Source organism: Eptatretus burgeri, chromosome 4, assembly GCF_056783735.1.
Source record: "Eptatretus burgeri isolate ZD-2024b chromosome 4, Ebu_testis_v1, whole genome shotgun sequence".
Lineage (NCBI taxonomy): Eukaryota > Metazoa > Chordata > Myxini > Myxiniformes > Myxinidae > Eptatretus > Eptatretus burgeri.
The window spans coordinates 130521116-130545136 of NC_140964.1; the positions used below are offsets into that span (position 1 = coordinate 130521116).

A 24021-nucleotide genomic window follows, 5' to 3' on the forward strand; every position below is an offset into this window, starting at 1 on the left:
GCAAAAATAGGAATTTCGGTTTTTCGGTGACCTTGACCTTGACCTTTGACCAAGATTCACTAAAAACGACAGGTGTCAAAGTTAGACCATGTCCGACGTCTGTATCCAGTTTGGTCATGATTTCTGAAACGGTGTGGCTGCTCCAGGGTAAACAAACACACAAACAAACATACAGACAGACATACACACAAAATAACACACACAACCGACGAACATAATTGCCGAAATCTGAAGGATTCCGGCAATTAACAAACAGACAGACAGACAGACACACAGAATGACACACTCAACCGACCAACATAATTGCCGAAATCTGAAGGATTCCAGCAATTAACAAGAAGACGTCGTGTAAAGCACGGACTTGTAAAATACATCAAACAAATTTGACCTCAAAAATAATTGCTGGTTGAATTCAATGACCAAATATGCAACTCCTCTTCAAATTCCAAGTGAATCGGATGTAAATTGAGGATTTTAGAAATTCCATTTTAGTTGTTGACCTTTGGCCTATGTTGACCTTTTGACCTCAAAAACAATGGGCTTCTTCCTTATGAATATCTCTTCCATGTGGTGATGTTTCCTGAAGATCGGTTTAAAATTGTGACCTGCAAGTGACAAAAAGACAGACAAATGGACAGAACAAGAAGAATACGTCATGCAGAGCACGACACTTGCAAAATCCACAAAACAAATTTGACCTCAAAAATAATTGGTGGTTCAACTCAATGACCAAATATACAGCTCTTCTTCCAATTTCAAGTGAATCGGATGAAAATTGACAATTTTCGAAATCTGGCCGATGTTGACCTTTTGACCAACGTGGACCTCAAAAATAATTGGTGGTTGTATTCAGTAAACTGAAATATCAATCCTCTTCCCATTTCAAGTCAATTGGATGAAAATTGAGGATTTCAGAAATTCCACCTTAGTTGTTGACCTTTGGCCGATGTTGACCTTTAGGTTCATGTTCACCTTAAAAATAATTGGTTGATTGAATTCAGTGACCTGAAATATAAATCCTCTTCAAATTTCATGTAAATTGAGCATTTTCGAAATACAACCTTAGTTGTTGACCTCAGGCCTATGTTGACCTTTTGGTCCATATTGACCTCATAAATAATTGATGGTTCAATTCAGTAACCTGATATGCAAATTCTCTTCAAATTTCAAGTCAATGGGTTGAAAATGGAGGTTTTAGAAATTTCAGCTTAGTTGGTGACCTTTAGCCTCTGTTGACCCTTGTGGTCGACGTTGGCCTCAAAATGAATGGTGGTTGAATGCAAATCCTGTTCAACTTTCAAGTCAATCAGATGAAAAATGACGATTTTAGAAATTTGACCTCAAAATGACCTTTGATCTCAAAATCAATAGCCTTCTCAATTGAGACGGCCTGTACAACTTGTTAAAGTTTCATGACGATCGATTTTGAATTGTGATGAGGCGATTGACAGACAAACAAGACAGACAGAATAACAAAATTGACTGATCAATATACTTGAAAAATCTTCCATTTTGCAAGTAACAAACAAACAAACAGAGAGGCAGACAGACAGACAAGGGTGAAAACATAACCTCCTTCTATCTTCGGTTGCAGAGGCAATTATACCAGATTTTGCATCTGTTGGTGAGAGTAGAAGTGTCCAGAGGTGTTGTAACCACTGCCACCACAGCTCATTGTTTTCAGAGCAAATGGTACGGTCCAGGCACCTCTCATCCATTGATATTTCTCGCATTCCTGTATTTGTGATTCCGATTTTAATTGAGGAACAGAACAATTCTGGTTCACCTTTTTGAAATTGCGACTCTCTCGTATAAATGCTGAAAATTATGTTTTGTTTTTTTGAAGATTTTGTCGAGCCTCGTGGAATAAAAGACGATTTGATTTTCGGTTTAGCACCACCACCACGACAGGTTAAAAGTGTCTGGTGAGTAGAACACAGTTCACTGCATTCACAAAAGGCTTCTTTCGCATTCATACATCATTTCACAAGGATTGTGTTTTTGACAGGACATAACAGTAACACATTGACAAAGATATAACAGAAAAACACAGACAATCTGAATTGGAAAACTTGGCTTTTATGTGTTGGATGCGGCAGTGGCAGTGACCAGTTCGATCACCACATGTAAAAATCCCCAAACCCGAAGTCAATGCGAGAGGTTGCAAAATTACAGTGTGGCTTACATGCACAAATTTATGGTAATACCGAGTCGAACACCCAGAAATGGTTGCTGCACACACCTGCTCATGTGCATATATATATATATATGTATATATATATATATATATATTATATATATATATAAATGGAAATGGCCCTTATTAGGATTACTAAATCTAGGATTAACTCAGTTCCCCCATTAAATTAATGTATAGATAGGTTGTGTGGTATAAGGGACGATATGCGTGTGTCGGGCGGTGTAAAAGACTGTGTTTTTATGTTCATATGGTGGTGAAATGAGAGATTGCTCTTATTCCTTCCTCATTCCGGATAGGCCCTCCCAGTCAGCTGAGAGGAGTGGCTTCGAGCGAGGCGTGTGGCCTAGAGAGGCAGTCACGCGAAGGGGTGGAGGCTTTGGTCATTGAGTCGGCGAGACAGGCGTGTGTCGAAGCGAACGAAAGAGAGAAAGAAAAGGGACCAAAAGGAGTGTTGTGTGTGAGGAACGGTCGGGTTCTCGAGGCGTACTCGGAGTCGCTTCGAAACGAGCGAACGAAGGAGGAACCGTGTTGGGTCTGCCGGGAGAGAAGCTGAACCGACCTGCACGGCACTGAGAGGACGAAGCGGGAGTCGGGCTTCGAGGCGGGGATGCCGGAGAGGAGACTCCGGACCTTCGGACGGTCCTTGCTCACCTCACGGCTCGACACGTTGTGATCCGCCTGTGGAACTCGGACCTCGACTGGGGCCTTGTCTGGAGAACAGGCCAGGCCGGGATTCGTGTGCTGATCCCTGGAGAGAGATCGTCGATCTCGCATTGTCGACGTTGCGTGGAGCCAGAACGTGCTGAGGAGAACCGTGCACGTGGTTACTTGAGCGGGAACTGGAGTGCCGCGCCACCATTACTTGCCGCGCGGCACGTTCAAGCGGGAATTCGAATCCATAGACACCCGCTTATTTGTTAGGAGCGACATTCGTGCTTTTTGGACACGGTCCTCTCGTCCATGAGCCATCACCAAGTACTCTGTCTTGTCCTGCATGCATGTCTGTTTTGTTTGCACGTGTTGTATAAGGCATATTTTGTAGTAATCCCCTCGAAACCTGCAGCCGTGGTTCCCCAGTTCAGAACGGGTTGATTGTTAATAAAACCACTGTCGTGTTTATTGCACATGTGTAGTGTTTCCCCGATGTCCTCCCCAAATCCGGCTGATCCGGATGAAGTTTGCTTCGAATTAATACATGGACGCGCTGAGGAATAAAGCCGCCCAAAAATAAAAAAATTAAAAAACCAACACAACTGGTGCCGGACTTCGAATTCCGCCGCCGCTCGAATCCCTCCGACCCCGAATCCGGTAACATTTGACTGTCGTCAGGAGTTGGATGACGAACTCTCTGCTTCCACCTCCGTAAATTTGCAGAACACCAATTGTGTTGACAATTGGTCATGATTTTATGCTTGAATGGATCGGAGGAAAAATTTGAAAATTATAAAGAAAATGGAGTCGTAAAATGGTGGCGCGGCTCAACCTTGGTGCGACACGAAGCAGGAGAGGGCTAATTACAGCGGAACAAATGGCACGACAGAGGCGGAGGCTCCCAGCCACCGATTCAGACCATGTGGTTACATGTGCCATGGCAGGCTTGGCAGGATGACTACGCGAACATTGGCAAGCTTCAGGCACAATTGAGGGATGTCTTGGAAAAGGTGAAGCGTAATGAAGATTATATCGAGGAGGTGCAAATTGGAGTGGACGAGGCACAACGGCACGCAGACGAGCTTCAGAAAAATTACGTGTATGGGGGGACACAATGATTGGCCGATGTACTGGAACGAATTCGGTGGCAAAAACATGACTAAGCCAACAGAGTCGACAAACTATGTGGAAAAAATAATTTAGTAGTGTTTTATACCCGTCAGTTGGAATATGCGAAGAGCAAACTGAACAAAAGAAGAGAGGAAGAGCAGGTTGGTATCTCCCAGGATAGGAAGAACTTGGAGGAAGAATGGGAAAAAAAGCGAGGAAAGGAAAAAGGTGAACACGATTTGGAATTGAAACAAATGAAGGAAGAGATAAGATCAGGCAATCAGATAAGAGAAAGCCAAGAACATAAGATAAAAGAGGAGAGAAATCTCTGGAGCAAAGGAAGGAAGAATTGTTGGAAAAGTCGAGACAGTTCAAGGAACCACAGGAAGAAATGAGGAAAATAGAGGGGAGTACCCATAAGTTGGAACAAGAGAAGAGCAAACTGAACGAAAGAATAGAGGAAGAGCAAATTAGTAATTTCCGGGATTAGGAGAACTTGGAAGAAGAATGGAAAACGAAACAGGAAAAGGAAAAACGGAAACACAATTTGGAATTGAGACAACTGCAGGAAGAGGTAAGAATAGGCAATCAGGAAAGAGAAGGCCGAGAACAGAAGGGAAAAAGAAAAGAGGAATGCCTGGAAGAACTAAAGGAATACGGAAAGAAAATGGGAGAATTGGAAAAGGAAGCACGCGAAAGAGGTGTGGAGAGGAGCGAGAGAATGGATGAAATTAGGGAGGAAGCATGCAAAATGAGAGAGGAATTATGGGAAAAAGCTTCTGAGTTGCGGAAACACCAAACAGAGAGAGGGGATTACAAAACGAACTGAGAATGTTAAGAGAGGAAAGAAAGAGAACGGAGAATGAAACGTTAAGGAACCACACTGAGCAGATCGAACAATTAGAAGCCAAGGACAGATTAAAGAATGAGATGCAAGAAAGAGTAGTGAAAGAACAGTGAATGAAGCAGGAAGGAGAGATCAACAAATAGAAGGAAACGACAAGATTAGAGAATGAGGAACATGAGAGACAGTGGAATAAGGAACAGAAAGAACAACGAATGAAACAGGAAAGAGAGATCAACCAATTGAAGGAAACGACGAGATTGGAGAATGAGGAACAAGAGAGACAGTGGAATAAGAAACAAAAAGAACAAGGAATGAAACAAAAAGGACAAGAAAAACTAAAGGAGAAAGCAAGGTTGAAGTTCGCGGAGATCGTGAAAGAACGACGAAGGAAACGGGAAAAGGAAATAAGCCAATTGAAAGAAACGATGAGATTGGAGGATGAAGAACATGAGAGACGGCGGAGTAGAAAACAAAAACAATATGAGTTTGAAATTGACCAACTAAAGAAGAGAGCAAAGTTGGAGTCCACGGAGATGGAAAAACTCGGATAGATAATGAACAACTCAAAAGCCTCGGAGAGGAAGAACGACTCAAATGGAAAATAAAATGGAGCCAGGAAGTTTAACAGCACAATAATATGGGATGTGTGACATCACCACAGGGAGTAATGTTAGTGGTGGTGCGGACCTTGATTGACATCTCTTCGGATGACACCATACTTGGAGCAAACCCTGGTGATTGAGACATTGACATTGAGGGAGCACGCGGGGTTGTTAACGAGTGAGATATATTTTGAGCAGGTCCAACGTGTGGAGCTGACAGCCCCGGAGGAGTATAGCGAACCGATGATTAGCAACCTGCTGGAGAGAAGCGAACGGACAGAGGTGACTCTGGAACGAAGCAAGTACGTGGGTACATGCATGCATGGTGCGGATGAGGAGCTTAAGGTAGAAATTGAATTTTATGGTAACGAAGAAACTCTGTCCGATGGGGTGCACGGATGCCTGACCCCTGAATGTGTGTGTGGAGTGCCTGTGAACGAATGCTGTGAGCCCACAGTCCAGAAAACAGCACCGGTATGTGCTGCCGAGGCCGAAGTGTGTGTGGGTACTCACCTGGCGGTCGAGAATGTAGCCCTAGAGTGCGAGGCAGTTGATCAGTACACAGGCAAGGTTGAAGGTGTGGAATGTCAACACATAACCTTGGAATGTGTGCAGCCTGCTGTGTGTGTGGGAGTCCTGAGCATGGAATGAGTGGTGACAAAGGAAATAGGTTTGAGGTGCAAGGAGAAATAGAATTGCCACCAGGACAGAATTTGAGCCAGGGGACGGAGACCATAATGGACAGCTCCGCAGGGGTTCTTACAGAGTTGGGGGTGCTGCATCCAGGAGCAGTTTCAGATTTGATTTTAGGAATCCAATTTAGAAATTGGATTTTCATTTCTCTATCAGCCTCACAGGAACTTTGGAGTGGAGTTCAGATGAGTGACAGGTGGCACTGGCGTGTGTCACTTGGTCTTCAGACCTTTCTGAGCACACGAGTGGTTTGGCTAGCTGAGTGGGGTTTATCTGTCTTGAGAGAGTTGTGCAGAAGAGGGGGAGGCCATCCCACCTATCGGGTTTTGCCTGATTTCCATGAACCCTGGAGAAGAGGGGGAGGCCGTTCCACCTATCAGGGTTTGCCTGATTTCCGTGAACCCTGGAGAAGAGGGGGAGGCCATTCCACCGATTGGGGTTTGCCTGATTTCCTTGAACCCTGGAGAAGAGGGGGATGCCATTCCACCAATTGGGGTTTAACTGATTTCTGTGAACCCTGGAGAAGAGGGGGGGGTCATTCCACCGATTGGGGTTTACCTGATTTCCGTGAACCCTGGAGAAGAGGGGGAGGCCGTTCCACCGATTGGGGTTTGCCTGACTTCCGCGAACCCTGGAGAAAAAGAGGGGGTAGATCACGGCCTCCATTGAGGCGTGACCCCTTTGAGCCATGGCGGAAAGGCGGCAGGGTCATGTAATGGGCAATGAGGGATTCGCTCCCTCACTCCCCTTCCAATGAGTCAAAGAAGCAGGCCATATGGGGATGTGAAAATTTTGATTGGGAATTGTACCGAAAGTCATTGCATATTGAGAGATGACAGAAAGCTGAAGAGTGGCACGAGTGGATTTGGGTGATTATTAAAAAAAAGTGGTGGAGACATTACAGGCAGCGTGTTAAACACACCTGAAACAAGTGGATGACAAAGAGTGGCTTGTTTGAGGAAGGATTGAAATGCCTGGTTACAGCCATGCAGAGGTTCCATGGGACTGGTGAAGAGATTTTGATGTTTCGTTTTAATGGTTGGAAATAAACGATTAGGGCAGTATCGAGGAGGCCAATGGACGATGGACGTAGTGACAAATTTATTGGGGTTTGATGAAAAAGTGTACCAGTTAAATTTGATGACCAAGTGGGATTCGAGGGACTGGTGTGTTGTTTACACATATACGTGAAAGGTGTTGGATGGTGTTGTGGACTAGGTGTGTGGCACTGTTGAACGAATGACTAAAGTGTTTGGGTGAATGGCATGATTGTGCGAATGAGGAGAGTGAGTGCGAACAACGTACCCTGTCGGTCGGAGTCTCCCAACCAGGTTGGTGTAGGTTAGGGGGACTTAGAGGATTTGACCTGGATTCTGGCTGCTGTTCCATTGTGCAGGCGGACTGCGAGCGGTAGGTGCAGGCCAAGGTATCGGGATACTGGTTGGTAGTGTGACATGGTATGGGAAGTTGGTGAGTCGGGAAATAGGGCAGCAGGGCTTTGGGGGTTCCTGGCAGGTGAAGGCTGTCAGAGGTGCCAGGAGAGCATGGTAGGTTCAGTGCTATGAGAGCACAGTATGGGTGCTATGAGAGCACAGTATAGGGGCTAGAGAGAGCTACCCCTTAGGTTGGAGCGCCAGAAGCACGCTCAGGTGAACCCCGAGGTCACTGGGTGTCCTCCACCCCCGATTGGAAGCAGGCAAAGAGGCCGAGTAGTAGTCACACTCTCCAGCCAGCGAGTTATGCCTGGCACCACCAAATGGAAAAAGACAAAGAAGGGCCTTGCCCAGGTTTAATATAATGGAACAGTGTGCCACGTCAGAAAAAAATGGGCCATTAGGATCATTCTAGCCATAGCAGGGTTTGTTGCATTGTCTAGAACTAAAAGTAAATGGTTAGGTTCGATGGACTCTCCTCCGCACCATTCATGTGTGACACCTGGTACGAGTAGTGTTGATGGGAGAAATTGTTGGCAAGGGCCAGGCGAGGTCACCCTCTCCAAGTGCCAGAGAGGCCACCAGTATGTCATGAGCACACATCCACGAAGATAACAGTTGGGTAAGAAACACACCATCCTGTCTAAAAAAAAAAAAGAGAGGAAGAAAAAAAAAAAGAGAAAACAACCAAAACAAGGTAGGAAGGGAAGGTGAAGGGTACACTCCATCTCACCTGGTCTGAGGTCATCACACCCATTTGCTTCCTCAAGAACGCCTCCGAACTGCATTTGTTTCCCATCGATATCACCGTGCCACCATTGCTGTGTCGTCTGCTGTCCAATGCAGGGCTTGTTGCCTGCTGCTGCTTGTGCCATATGGGCCGAAGCATTTTTGTGGGCCATTGAAGCCAAAGTGCTTTTGTGGGCCGTTGTGGCCGAAGGACACTTTGTGAGATTAGGCCACTGGGCCGACTGAACTCACCTGGTGAGAGGCCAATAAGGCCACGAAGTGAGGAAACCCTCAGGGGTGAATGGACAATAATGCCGGGAGGGGGCATGAATGAGCGAACACGTGAAAGAACTTTGAACCTTTGAATGTTCTGCTCCTATGCAAATGTGGTGTTAAAAGTAAAATTGAATGCCCTACCATTCAAATCCATAATTGGAATGTTAAGTAATGTGCATAAAGTGTGAATTCGTTTGTTAGATTGGTGACCCGACACACGAGGATAGGGACATGCCAATCTTTCTGTGACACTTTGATTTTTGGAGTTAATTGCTTCCCATGTTGTGGGTTAGAGTAAATGGGAGATCTGTGCTGTACGTAAGACAGGGCTATTGCCGTGGGCTGCCCCAGATGGAGGCTCGGAGAGCCTCGGGAGAAAGGTGCGGGTAGTGTTACGGAAATGGCCCTAAATGGGATGACTAAATAAAGGATTAGCTCAGTTCCCCCATTAAATTAATGTGTAGATAGGTTGTGTGGTATAAGGTACGATATGTGTGTGTCGGGCGGTGTAGAAGACTGTGTTTTTATGTTCATACGGTAGTGAAACGAGAGATTGCTCTTTTTCCTTCCTCATTCCGGAATAGGCCCCTCCCAGACGGCTGAGAGGAGTGGCCTTGAGCGATGGGTGTGGCCTGTGGAGGCAGTGACGCGAAGGGGCGGAGCCTTTGGTTAGTCGCCGAGACAGGCGTGTCTCGAAGCGAACGAAAGAGAGAAAGAAAAGGGATCAAAAGGAGTGTTGTGTGTGAGGAACGGCCGGGTTCTCGAGGCGTGCTCGGAGTCGCTTCGAAACGAGCGAACGAAGGAGGCACCGTGTTGGTTCTGCCGGGAGAGACGCTGAACCGACCTGCACGTCGGTGATTCGACCGAGAGAGGCACTGAGAGGAAGAAGCGGGAGTCGGGCTTCAAGGCGGGAAGGCCGGAGAGGAGACGCCGGACCTTCGGACGGTCCTTGCTCACCTCACGGCTCGACACGTTATGATCCGCCTGTGGAACTCGGACCTCGACTGGGGCCTTGTCTGGAGAACAGGCCAGGCCGGGATTCGTGTGCTGAACCCTGGAGAGAGATCGGCGATCTCGCATCGTCGACGTTGTGCTGAGGAGAACCGCGCACGCGGTGACTTGAGCGGGAACTCGAGTGCTGTGCCGCCATTACTTGCCGTGCGACACGTTCTTGTAGGAATTCAAATCCATGGACACCCGCTTGTTTGTTAGGAGCGACATTCGTGCTTTTTGGACACGATCCTCTTGTCCATGAGCCATCACCAAGTACTCTGTCTTGTCCTGCATGCACGTCTGTTTTGTTGGCACATGTTGAAGAAGGCATATTTCGTAGTAATCCCCTCGAAACCTATAGCCGTGGTTCCCCAGTTAAGAATGGGTTGATTGTTAATAAAACCACTGTCGTGTTTATTGCTTGTGTTGTGATCCCTGATGTCCCCAATAAATCAGGTTAATTCTGATGAAGTTGCCGCTCTGGATTAATTTGTGTCGCGTCGAGGAACGATCCGTTCGATTGGCATATGAAACCAAAAAGTGGTGACAGACTGGTAGACTCTGCTCGGTCACTGACAAAGCCAGTCTGTAACTAGGGGTTCTATCTCCCCAACTGGTAAGGGAGAGGATTACGTTGTTATCGCGATTGAAGACGCGTGACCTGAGGCCTGTGCCGAGCCTGCTGGCGTTATAGACTCCCGGAGACGGCGGTGGCGAGGGGGGCACCAGGGACTGGGTCAGATTCCCGCCATTCCGGATCCACAACAATATATGTATATATATATATGTATATATATATGTATATATATATATATATATATATATATATATATATATATATATATATATATATATATATATTTCTCGTTGTAAACACCTCACTTCATCTCCTATACTGGTGGCAGCATAATGGAGCCTCGTTCTAACAGCGGAAGTGATGTCCATTGTTCACTGTTTGTTGACCGGATTTATATTTGTCATTCTTTTAAACTTCATGTCCTTCATTATTTTCAAGTGTGTCGATCCTGAAAATGTGGAATCCAGACAACATAGGGATGCATCTGTCTCAGAAACTTTAAGATATCATTCCATGAAGGAAGATGCAGATGTTAATTTGACAAATGGCAGTACTGTCTGTTCTGCAACAGGTCAGCAGAAACCTTCAAAATTAACATTCAGTCTTTTGAATTGAGAGTTTATACAAATTTTGAAATCGTGAAATATTTTGCATTTCTGGTTTTACCCCAAAAAACGTAAAATAACTTCTTGTTCTTTGTTTATGTAGAACAATCAAGAAGTCCGATTGGACAGATAAGGTCCAGAAGCAGCTTGACAGTGAAGAAGATGTTTATTTTGAAGCAACAATCCCAAGAACAAGACTCACGACCTTCAAAATACAAGTGCACATCTGGTGAAAACAGCACAAAGATCAACATTGAATTGAACAAACCCAAAAAGGTGATCGAAAGGCAAGTGCATTATAAGTGTAACATCTGCAGTGTAGATTTTACTTCACTGAGAGACATCAAAATTCACATGAGGATCCACAGAGGAGAACGCCCACACAAATGCTCTGTCTGTGATAAAGGTTTCTCTAAAAAAAGCATTTTGTATAATCATATGAGGATCCATACAGGAGAGCGACCTTACAAATGCTCTGTCTGTGATAAAGGTTTCTCTCAAAAAGGTCATTTGAATGGGCATATCATGATCCATACAGGAGAGCGACCTTACAAATGCTCAGTCTGTGATCAAGGTTTCTCTCATAAAAGCTATTTGAATAAGCATATGAGGAACCATACAGGAGAGCGACCTCAGAAATGCTCTGTGTGTGACAAAGGTTTCTTTCATAAAAGTGATTTGAATAGGCATATGAGTATTCATACTGGAGAGCGACCTCACAAATGCTCTGTCTGTGATCAAGGTTTCTCTCGAAAAGGTCATTTGAATCAGCATATGAGGATCCATTCAGGAGAACGACCTCACAAATGCTCTGTCTGTGACAAAGGTTTCTCTCAAAAAAGCAATTTGAATAAGCATATGAGGATCCATACAGGAGAGCGACCTTACAAATGCTCTGTCTGTGATAAAGGTTTCTCTCATAAAGGTCATTTGAATTTGCATATGAGGATCCATACAGGAGAGCAACCTTACAAATGCTCTGTCTGTGATAAAGGTTTCTCTCAAAAAAGCAATTTGAATAATCATATGACGATCCATACAGTAGAGCGACCTTACAAATGCTCTGTCTGTGATAAAGGTTTCTCTCAAAAAAGCTATTTGAATTTGCATATGAGGATCCATACAGGAGATCGACCTTACAAATGCTCTGTATGTGATCAAGGTTTCTATCGAAAAAGCAGTTTGAATAATCATATGACGATCCATACAGGAGAGTGAGAGTGCAGGAAGTCAGATGGTGGGAATCCGGTCTGGATTTGAAGGCGAACTTTGAAATGTGGTTTGGCTGAGTGTGAGACCCAACAGTTTGAGTGACTGAACTTCTTCAAGAGCGTTGTTGAGAAAGTAGATGGGTTTGTGGTTATAGTCCTTGGGGGGAGATTGGGGCAGAGAAATAGATGTTTGACCAATTTGTGATTTTTGTCAAGGTCTGAAGAGAGGGAATAGGCTGCTGTTTTGTCAGGATGAGGGATGTCATGGCAGAGAGTGGAGTCATCAGCAAAGTGACAATGAGGACTTCCCTGAGAGTCAGTGAGATCATTGATTAAGATTAGGAATAAGATGTAGCTGAGAACACTGCAGTGGGGCGACTCCAGCCTTGACAGGGAAAAGAGAAGAAAGGGTTTGTGAAAGAAATTGAAGGAAAGTCAGTAATCTAAGAATGGAGTTGGCTTTGGATTTGACAGGCAGACAATTTGGAGAGTGTTGTGGAAAATAACTCAATTTCCACACAGTTGATCGATCAGCATACCAAAGGAAAATCTTTCATTTCGTCAAAAGGAGGAAGAACATTCAATGATTCACTGATACATATGAATGGACTTCACTGAAACAGAAGTAATCTGTAATCCCTCTTGTACACAATTTGGCATTCCAAAAGGAGCGTGAGACATTTGGCAATTCAACTTAGGGATGAGCTGATACGCTCTCGTCCAAAGAATTCAAAACTGCAATACAAGCTACTTTCGGTTGGAGGGAGAGTATGACACAATCGCGGCAAAAGTTTGCATTGTTATCAACCAGGTCACCCTGTTTCTCTGCAACGAGCAAGACCTTTTTTCATAGTAAGTTATTCCTTTTATCAATATGTCGGTCAAAAGTCTCTTGGGAAAAGGGAAACATTACTGACAGCCAATTCGACTATTGTGCAAAAATTAAATTTATAAAGTTCCAGCAACAATTCAACAAGTGAATATAATTGAGAAGACATGAATATACAGTAATTATTTTTCTTCCACAAAAGCAATGTGGGATGCCAGACCAAATCGAAAGCTCGAGATATGCCCAGAGAGGAAGGAGCCCTGGAAGGATGTGTATCATGTCTCATTGAAGGCCTCCAGTCATTGTTGGGAGAAGAAAAGCAGCATATCCAAGGCAGAATGACCTGTTCTGAATCCATATTGATGATTTGAGAGGAGACTTTTGGAGAAAAGGTTTCATTTTATGGAAACTGTGATGATAGATTCCATGACCTTGCTGATTATTGGATGTAAGCTGATTGGTTTGCAGTTAAAGGGATTCCATTTTTGCACCTTTTTATTCGATGTTGGCTGATTTCCAAGCAGATGGAAGAATACCACTGGTAAATGACAGTGTGAAAAGCGCAGAGAGAGGAAGCGCAAGAGCAGCAGAGCATGTTTTAAGGACATGTGAGCTGATGCCCTCTGGTCCAGTTGCAGAGGAAAAGTCACCAGAAACTTCAAGCAAGGGTTGCTGGAAACTTTTACAACTTCTCAGGATGAATAGACAGAATCTAGGAGCTGTTCTCCTCTTCTTGTCTATGGCAGCTTGGCTGCCAGGTGGCTCTTATTTCTTGGAGCACAGTTGTGCCCCTCTACACTTGTACACATTTCGCCGAACTCGGAAGGATGACAGGCTGAGCTGACCCCAACTGGTATTTATTCTGCATCCAGTGGGTCGCAAACTCAGGAACCTCAGATCCCTAGCCAGCCACCCAAACCACGAAAGACAACACCAAGCTAATCTAGGAGCAGTTTGTTATGATTGGGTAAGGTGGGTACAGGGAGAGCGGTTGGGGACGCAAGATTTTGAAGAAAACACAATGGATTCCATGACCTTTGGAATGCGTTCAGACTCTGACTCTCACGTGTCCTGTGAACCTACTCTGCTGCTCTTATGGTCCAGGAGCTGAGTTTTTGAGTGCAAAAGTTTGGCTCGGTGCTTTATGGGTAATAATGTCTGGGGAATTCAAATAGGCTTGTCTTGTAAGTTGCAACTGTTGATGAAAATTGCACATTTCTTTGTGACAATTGCCCACTCTTCCAATAAAATTATGGGGTTGAGCAAAAATAAAGAGGCATACCTTGATTGAATTTTATCAGTCCCACAATTTCCCAACAATTCATCATAATTACAAATTACCCAACAATTCATCGTGTCCAAACCCTCTTTCAGACAATATAATCGCAATTTATAAATGGCAATCTGTCGGTGTGTGTCAGTGTGTCTCATCCATAACTCCAAAACCATAAAACCTTGCAGCCTGAAACTTTGCATGCGTACTAAGAAAACTCCAAGGAAGTGCAAGAGTGAAAATTGGGTGTTTCAGTTAATGAAAACACCCCTTTTGAAGATAATTAATGGCCTTATTTAATTATATCTTTCATCAGGTGATCCTCGGCCACCTCGCTCTCTGGGTCTTCAGGTGTTTCCTGGGTAACCTCGCTGGAGTCTGAAGCCTCCATGTTTTTGGCCTGTTCAACCACACCTTGACTTAGAACAGGCTGCAACGATTTCTCAACGATTAAGTTTCCCCCTCCCCCCTCCCACTTTCCTCACTCATATCAAATGCCTGTTCATCATTGCTATGAATTGCCATATACATCACTTTTGTAAGTAATGTAGTTTTCAAATTAGGGGAATGGAGCGATTTCATGCATTATATGATACGATTTTACCACGATTGAATCTCACTGACTAATGAAGGTACTGTATATCTTTGAAATATTATTTCGGTTTTGAGGATCGGATATCATCCAGATTAAATAAGTGTCAATCTGTTGTGAAATCTGATAATTTAAAGAAATAACGAGTCGTATAACTAAGCCGATATACGTATTTAATTTAAGCAAGCAAGGCCTTGTTCTTTCCGCCAGACAAAGACAATAAAATGTGAAATTTCAAAAACATTAAACTTATTTAATGTTTTTCTCCCTTTTGGAGAATTATATTGAGTAAACAAAAAATTTCGGAATTTGCCGAAATTTGCAAGCTTCATTGAGCGATACAATTTAATGCATTCACTGGAAGACCTCACGCCCTGTCCCACCAGAGGGACTGCCTATCCATAACATCTCCCAGATCTGTGTCTATTTTCATCGGACTCGCGAGGTGCTCCACAGGGAGTCTAAGCAAATTGGTAAAAAAGACGGACGTCTGAAAAAAAAAACAGTGATAACGTTTGCGCGGACCGCCAACTGATGTACCAGGTGACATGTGCACACACGAGCAGGCAAACTGGTGGATTTTCTGCAATGTTTATTTCATGGGTGATTGACCTTTGCAATGTCTCCAGGGTTTTTCTGCATTAAGTTGTAACTATTTTGTGGATAAAGTCATGATGTGAATGAATTCATTGTTTCTTTAACTGCTGCGTACATGTTGAAGAACGGCTTTAAAGTTAAAGGGATCCATTATGGTGTGCAGTGACAGCCTGGCCAACCATTCCTTATCAACCATTTGATTGTAGTGCTTGCATGAGTGCTTAGGCCACTTGCAGACCTCCTATTGTCGATGGTAAATAATGTTTGTGAATATATCCCTGAAATGTCAAGACAAACGCAACGTTTTTTGGTGAAAGCTACTCAATGTTTCTGGGTTGTATACAGTAAGTACTGCAGTCGGTAATCACACCGACTCCAACCTGCTGATTCTCAAAAAGTTTCCGATGTCGTGTGTGTGTGTGTGTGTGTGTGTGCGTGCGTGCGTGCGTGCGTGCGTGCGTGCGTGCGTGCGTGCACGCATGCGCTCACGTGCATTGTCCCTTCAGCATAACATATGCTTTGTGCTAACTCCTTTACCTCAATCTCTCTCTCTCCCCCATCCTTGCTCCACCCCCTCCCAATATATTTTAGTTCCCTTCTCTCACATCTTCTCTCTGTCTCTCTGTCTCTGGGCATATCCAAGCGGTGTTTATGTCTGGATGGTGTTTGTCTCTGGACAGAAATGCCCAGAGATGCCAGAGTTTGTGGCTTTATTTCATTTCCTTACATGTCATAACCTCTTGAATCTCTTGGTCTCAGCTGAGTTTCATAATGTAACCTACTTTATTGACTTCAGCAGCAGCAAATCTGCTAAAAAAAAAAGAAAAAAAGTGTTCATTTGTCAAATTCGGATATCGCTTGACATTCTGGGCGTCTCCAGGTACACGGTGTTTATATAACTGATCGGCAATCGCTTGCCACGCATGCCATTCCTTATCAACCATTACATGGGAGTGCTTGCTTGAGTTCTCAGTCACTTGCCGAGCACGCTACAATATTCGTACTGTCACTGAATATGTTGATCGACTTGAACAAAGTTCAGGGCCCTTTCCCCTGCATTTGGCCGTGTGGTGCCTTGGGCGGTGAGTTTGTGGGTGGTTCGCTTTTCTGATTTGGTTTTCTGTTTGATCTTCTTTCATTATATGACCCATCACTTTGGCATAGAGAGATACACACAAAAAATTAAACGTTTTGTTTTTAAAAGTTTTTTTTCAACAGTTTCGTTGGAGTGCTTGCTTGAGTGGATGAGGCACTTGGTAAGCACTCAAGCTTTGACGGTGATACGGCAGCTCGGTTCTCTGTGGGGACATTTCCAGAGTTAGGAATGCAAAATAATTGGATCATTACAATGACTAAAAAATGTTTTCAGTTGTTGCAAAGTAATGAATCGCCACATCATGGCAGGATGGCCGAGAGGGACACATCCTTGCTCTGAGTTGTATTGCCTTGGTTTGAATCTCGACCCAGCTATAAACTGTCATCCCTGTGTTTCATAGGCAGAGTGATTCATCAATGTGTGTGCCATCTCACAGATTGACATTTAACTGGACGTCATATCTGCTGGAATTCCACTCTCCTCTCCCCCTCCCCATTCACCCCAATCTATCTATCTCTCTCTCTCTCTCTCTCTCTCTCTCTCTCTCTCTCTCTCTCTCTCTCTCTCTCTCTCTCTCTCTCTCTCTCTCTCTCTCTCTCTCTCTCTCTCTCTCTCTCTCTCTCTCTCTCTCTCTCTCTCTCTCTCTCTCTCTCTCTCTCTCTCTCTCTCTCTCTCTCTCTCTCTCTCTCTCTCTCTCTCTCTCTCTCTCTCTCTCTCTCTCTCTCTCTCTCTCTCTCTCTCTCTCTCTCTCTCTCTCTCTCTCTCTCTCTCTCTCTCTCTCTCTCTCTCTCTCTCTCTCTCTCTCTCTCTCTGGAATGGTTGAAGAATAATGGTTTGTTTTGAATTTAAAACTGCTTCATGGGAATGGTCAAAAAAAGAATAACAAACATGTGCACATCTTTCTTGCACATCTGTGCAAGAAAGATGCTGTGCACATCTTTCTTGTTCTTGGTTGACAAACAACCAAGAACAAGAAAGATGTGCACAGCACTTCTTCTTCTTCTTCTTCTTCTTCTTCTTCTTTCGGCTGCTCCCGTTCGGGGTCGCCACAGCGGATCATCCGTATGATCCGCATCGTGATTTGGCACATGTTTTACGTCGGATGCCCTTCCTGATGCAACCCTGGTCGCCTCTTACGACACAGGGATATGGCATACCTATTTTAACCGGGGTATACACCGGCCCAGTATACTGGTACTCATTTCGCCGACCTCGGAAGGATGACAGGCTGAGTCGACCCCCTGGTGTAATAATTCAGTGGCCAAAGATGTGCACAGCACTATACTTACGAAATGCATAAAGCAAATTTGACCTTCCCCTATTGTGTTGCATGTACAAATCAGTTTTGTGGTGAACTGACCAGAGGGGTGTAAATATTGCTGCATGTGTGAGCATACATGCAGGCAGGCCTTTGATTGATAGGTGGATGGAGGTATGGAACCATGGTTTCAAATGCTGCTGCCCGGTTTTATATGGAACTCGGCAGTTAATAAGATGATGTTTCTGTTTGGGGGCATTTTATCGCCATTCTCTTCCCTTCCCCTCATGTTGCCTTCCCTTCCCTTCCCCTCTCTTTGCGCTGTCCTGCCTTCCCTTCCCCTCATGCTTCGCTCCTCCCAAACCCGCTCCCCTTCTAACACCTGTTGATATCTCATGGTTGTATCCGCGTGTTGTTTTACTACACTGTTTTAACGTACCCCATTTTGTTCAATCCTGTACTACCCCTCCCCCTTTCTCCACAAGTCCCACAACCAAACCACCCTCGATCGCACCTCCCTCCCGGTGTGTATAGCCATGTTTGGTGAGGCGTCGCTCTTCCCATCGTTGCTCTTTCCCCATTCTTACCTCCCCCATTCCTCGTCCCTCCTTGCCCCCCTGCCTCCCTCTCCCCTCCCTCCTGCCTCCCTCTCCCCTCCCTCCTTTCTATCCCCCCTTCCTCTTTCTCCATTCCTCCTCTCTCCTCTCTCTCCTTCCTCCTCTCCCCCCCCCTCATATACCCATCAGCAAAGTGACAGGTTATACTTCCTAGTTCGGTCATGAAAGGTTAAAATGTCATGAAATTTGGACACTGCTGAAAATTGGTACAATACATGGGAAGAAGTCAGCATAAAATGGATTATTGATATTTTCACAATTCGAATAGCTTTATTTGCCAGAGGAAAGACCAAGAAACATTTTCATATCTTCTGCACCCACGTAAATAGGTTTTATTTACACACCATAAATTCGAAAGTGATTTTAATGTTATTTGTGGACTACAGTATTTATTTTCGTAATGGAGTGACGCAAATATAAACAAGAAAAAGAGCAGATACTGGAGACCCTCACCAGGACTTTTGTGTGGCACTTGCATACTGGTGTGTTATACAATTAATGAGAAGCGCACTCTGTAGAGCGCATACCCCTGCCACGCAATGTCTGATCGAGTAGAACATATCAGGGCCAATAATTTTTTGAAACATCATGCCATGTATCGTTTTCGGCCCCATCTCTCTGGTGAAAAATCACTTTAACATATAAAAAATTCTCGCATCTGGATTTTCACCAAAATCTAATCAATTCGTCATCATCACACACCCAACCCATCCACCAAATCCATCCACAACTTTCTGAGAGACAGTGATATATATTGTTTTAACCCTTTCTCTCAATGGTGAAGAATCACTTAAAAAATTGTCGGATCCGAATCTGGATATTCCCCATAATCTGATCAAGTCATCCTTGTCACACACCCAACCTGTCCACCACGTCTCATCCAAATCAGTCCACAACTTTAAGATATCCTGCACCCAAACAAACAAGACAGACGTCGGGCAGAGCATGATAGCTGTGAAATCCCTCAAACAGATTTGACCATAAAAAATAATTGGTGGTGGGATTTATTGAACTGATATGCAAATCTTCTTCAAATTTCATGTCAATCGGATGAAAATTGAGGATTTTAGGAAATTGACAAAGTTGTTGATCTTTTGACCTCAAACAATAGGCTTCTTCCCAATTACGAACTCCAGCAGGTGGTGAAGTTTCCTGAAGATCCTTTGAAAATTGTGACCTGTAGGTGATTTACGTTCAGACAAAAAGCAGACAAAATAATACACTCAACCAACCAATACACTCATGTGCATTCTTTGGGCTTGCTGGTTGCATCATTGGTTATTGCCGTGGCTTTGCCGCTGATCCAGTGCCCAAATTACCAGAATACTGGTGCTCATTTTGCCAACCTCAGAAGGATGACAGTCTGAGTCAACCCCACCTGGTGTTAATTCACGGGCCAACAGGGCTCGAACTCAGGACCCGAGCATCCCAAGTCATCCACCCGAAACGCAAAGCCAACACCAGGCTTCAGCCAACCAATATACTTGAAAAAGCTTCGATTTTCTAAGTTACATACAATCAAACTCAAAATCAGTCGGAGAGAGAGAGAAAATTGGTGAAACAAAACCAATCATTTCAGATCTCCAACACATTTTTCTGTTGAGAAAAAAAAATCAAATCATTAATTAAAAATATAAATAAATAAAATTTGGCCGATGTTGATATTTTGTCCGATAATAACCTCAAAAACAATTGGTGCTTGAATTCGGTGACCTGATCTGAAAATCCTCTTCAAATTTCAAGTCAATCAGATGAACTTTGACAATTTTAAAAATTTGGTCCATGTCATTGGCTCTTAACCTGGGGGCGCACCCCCCTTGTGGGTCGTGAGCAATTTCCAGAGGGGGCGTGAGCCCGGAGAAAAAAGTAGGAATTTCTCTCATTATTTTTGGAATCCTCGTCACAAGTGTTTGCATAATATTGTGATGAACATAAAAAAAAACAAAGTATCGCCTTTCGTTTTCTGTTCGCAACTCGGCCTACCATTTTCTGCATTAAAATTAATTTTTAAGTTAAACATTTCTTTAAATTTAATATAATATTTAATTCTAATTTTATTATTAAAACATTTTTTCACAGATTTGCAGAACCCATTTCAAACTAAATCATTCGCAATGAGTCCAAAAAAAGCGGAAGTATCTTGACGAATATATTTCATTTGTATTTGTTTCCTTCCAAAAGGGTGAGACAGAGGTACCCCAGTGCATAATATGCCACAAGACTCTGAGCAATGATGGCATGCGGCCCACACGCTTGGAACGCCACTTGAAGACAATGCATTCTGCTCTAGCTGCCAAAACCCAAGGCATTCTTTGAAACAAAAAGGCAGTATTTGAAGCAAACTAATTTGAACAGTAGTGGAACATTTCGGCAACAGACTTCAAAGGTTGTTGAGGCTTCCGATGAGATTGCCATGTTGATTACAAAGAGCAAAAAGAACCATAACATCGGAGAAGCTCTCATAAACCAGGTGTATTGACTGCATGCAGCAGAGCTCATTCTGGGGAAGGATAGTACAAACAAGCTTTCCCAAATCTCTCTATCAAACTATACCATCAAGTAAAGGATCGGTGAAATGTCTCAAGACATTAAAGATCAAGTTCTCGACCAAGTAAGAGCTTCTCCTGTTTTTGCCATCCAGTTGGACGAAACGACTGATGTTGCTCAGTGTTCTCAGCTGTTGATGTATGCTTGTTTCGTGTCAGGCAATAGTGGAAAAGAGGAAATGTTCTTCTGCCATCCCATGGAAAGTTATACAACAGCAACAGATTTTCACGTGCAAGAGGTTTCTCCTATATATATATCTATCAAAGAAGAGGCAATCATTGCATGTTTTGATCATTATGATTGTCATCCCCAGTTCTGTATACTGTCAGTTCTGTCACCTTCAATTACATTCCAATGTTGACTTTACAATTTAGGGTGTGTAAAGCTATTCACATGGGTTTTATGCATGTGAAAAAGTTTCTTCATCTTTCCTCTGTAAAATAGAGTTGTTAGATTGCGAAAATATCAATAATCTTCTTTATGTTGAATTTTTCCGTGTATTGTCCGAATTTTGTGACCTTTTAACCTATGATGTCTTAATTAGTGACCTAATTGAGACAGTGATTACATCGTCTGAAAGAGGGTTTAAATACAATCAATTATTGCGGTAATTTGTAATCCTATGTTTCAAAATAAAATGAGTTATGCCATTTGTTTGCTCAAGCCCATAATTTTGTTGGAAAAGTGTTGGCAATGTACACATGGAAATGTGCACTTTTTACCTTGATCTCCTGGGTTGCCACTTATAAGAAAAGCATGTTTGGATTGCCCAGTTGTTATTACCACGAAAACACCGAATCAAACTTTTGCACTCAAAAACAAATAAAGTGGTCTCAGCTCCTGGACTATTGCACATCCTCTTTCTACCGTTTTCACCCTATCATTTGCCCTCGGTCATCTTCTATCGACTTAAAAATCAGCCATCATCACTGCATTGCATAAAAAGGGACAAAAGCTGAACCTCTTGAATCTCGCTTACTTCCAATCATCAGCAAGATCATGGAATCCATCATCGCAGTTGACATGAAGTCATACCTTTTCTCCAACAACCTCATCTCAAGTCAACAATTTAGATTCACAATAGGTCACTCTGCCTTGGACATGCTGCTTCCAACTCATCCAAAAATGGATGAAGGCCGTCAATCTCAGACATGAGATGGGCCGACTGTCTGGACACATCTCGTGCTTTTGATGCACTCTGGCATCCTGCTTTGCTCTCCAAACTCTCTGCAAAAGACATCCAAGGCCAACTCCACACACGGCTTGCTGACTTCCTCTCCTCTCGTAGACAACATATGGCACTCGCTCGAATCCCTTCATCTCCTCTTCCTGTCAAGGCTGGAGCACCCAAATGCAGTATTCCGTTCATAGTCCTATTCCTGATCTTTCTCAGTGATTTCTCTGACTCTTTGGGAAATCCCTTTTATCAATTTATTGATAACTGCATCCTGTGCTGTGGCATCCCTCATACATCAAACAGGTCAGTTTGAAAAAAGTCACAAGCTGGTCAAACACTTGGAAAATAACTTTCAATCCTGACAAATGTCACACTCCCTATATCTCTCTCCTAATGGACCATCTGGCAAACCCTTCCATCCTCTTTCTTAAAATTCTCCTGACGAAGTTCACTCACTCAAACCACTGGGTTTCACAATCATCTGTGATCTTTCTTCGGCAAACTACATGTGGGAGTTGAAGACTTGTGGCTGGGGAAATTGAGGACTTGCGGCGTGGTGGGGGATGATTGAAGCAGCGTGTTTCGGGTGCACATAGCTGCACAATATTCACTTCAGTTGGCATTGTACACATTTGACTGTTCTTTGCATTGTATTGTGAAGTCACATATTTTACATGACGTGGAAGTTACATGGGTACCTGCTCGTATGGTATCTTGGGAGAATGTGATCATTTTTTTATTATTGTTTATCATTACAAGACTTAGTGCTGAAACTGGAATTTATCATGGGTTTCACAATAAAGAAAAGTCATAAAAGCAGAAGTACTGTGTCTGTGGTATTGGGAATGTATAATGGCACATGATGATCAATTTTAGTCACGTGGTACTCAAAAACAAAATTTCTCTGTGTACCTGAAGGGTAGGACAGTGCAAACAACAAGGCAGCAGCAGAACAATGATTTGTCTCTCCAACAACAAGCAGCTGCAAATGCAAAGACCTTGATTGAAAAATCCAAACGACAAGCAACAACCTGCAGATCAGTGCTCAAGCACAAGTCTGCAGACTGCAAGATGTCATCCCCAATGCTCACAACCGGAACTACAACCACGGCAACCAATCCTGCAACTTAAAGTTTCGCAGGGAAGAATGCAAGAACTAATGAAAAGCAGCAACTATGTTCATTCACTCATTACTTTATTTATTTTGTCGGCAGCCTTTGGCGACGGTTGTATTTTTTGATGTAAGCAGGACAGTGCCAATGTTGCAGTGCCCCCTGTATGTGAGGTCCAAAATTTGTAATTTGTTTCGGGGGTCAGCGATAGGTCAACTTCTCTTCGTTAAGGGCACAGTGGGAGTTTAACGTTCAACTATTGTTGGGAGATGGGATGCCGAGTTTAACTTCGATCCAAAGGACATTACACATGGAAGCCTCTCCTTGCCTGAAACACACCACGAACAGTTTTGAGCTGGTCTGAAATTCGAACCCTGGCTGGATGGCTCAAACACGAGTGTGTGGAACTCTCGGCCATTCTTCCAGCCGTGTTCATTCATTAAAAAAGCCAAATTGTCTTTGGATGTTCACAGCTTCTTTCCCCATAAATAATACCATTCATTACCTCTCCCTCTCAAAGATAGTCAGAAGTTTTGTTTTCACCCGTTTCTTTGTTTGTTTGTGTGTGTGCAGCACATCTCAAAAAGTTGTGGGTGGATTTGGAAGATTCTTGGTTCGGTGACATGAACAAGCAATTTATATTTTGATTCAGGTTGGGATCGCGATCTGGCCTATTAGGGAGATACAAAATGTAACTAATTTGTCTCGTTCGCTGCTGCGGTGGGAAGCCCGAGACAACCGGAACATGCCAATGTCGTGCCTCACGATCGATACGAGAGGAGGAGGGATGTCAATGAACATGGCATCGACTGATGGCAACATGGCTGTGCGTGTTCTCATTGGTTTTCTTTTCTTGGTTTTTTTCAGTGTGTATAATATGAATCAACAACAGAGAGGAACTTTTACTGATTCAAAATGGCTGGTGAGTTGCAGTCTGATGTTTAATTGCGCTTTAATTTGATCGGTCGTATTATCAGTGATTCTGGTCGAGGTTCT

General features: G+C 43.6%; 1 protein-coding gene across 1 annotated transcript in view; it reads left to right on the plus strand.

Moving 5' to 3' along the window:
- LOC147029119 (uncharacterized) overlaps positions 1-14337 on the plus strand; it is a 109262-nt gene extending 94925 nt beyond the window's left edge. Inside the window, exon 7 of the mRNA XM_085876580.1 lies at positions 10820-14337. Coding sequence (XP_085732706.1) covers positions 10820-11934 — 1115 coding nt within the window. The 3' untranslated portion in view covers positions 11935-14337. The remainder of the gene's footprint in view (positions 1-10819) is intronic.
- Positions 14338-24021: the final 9684 nt, after the last annotated feature.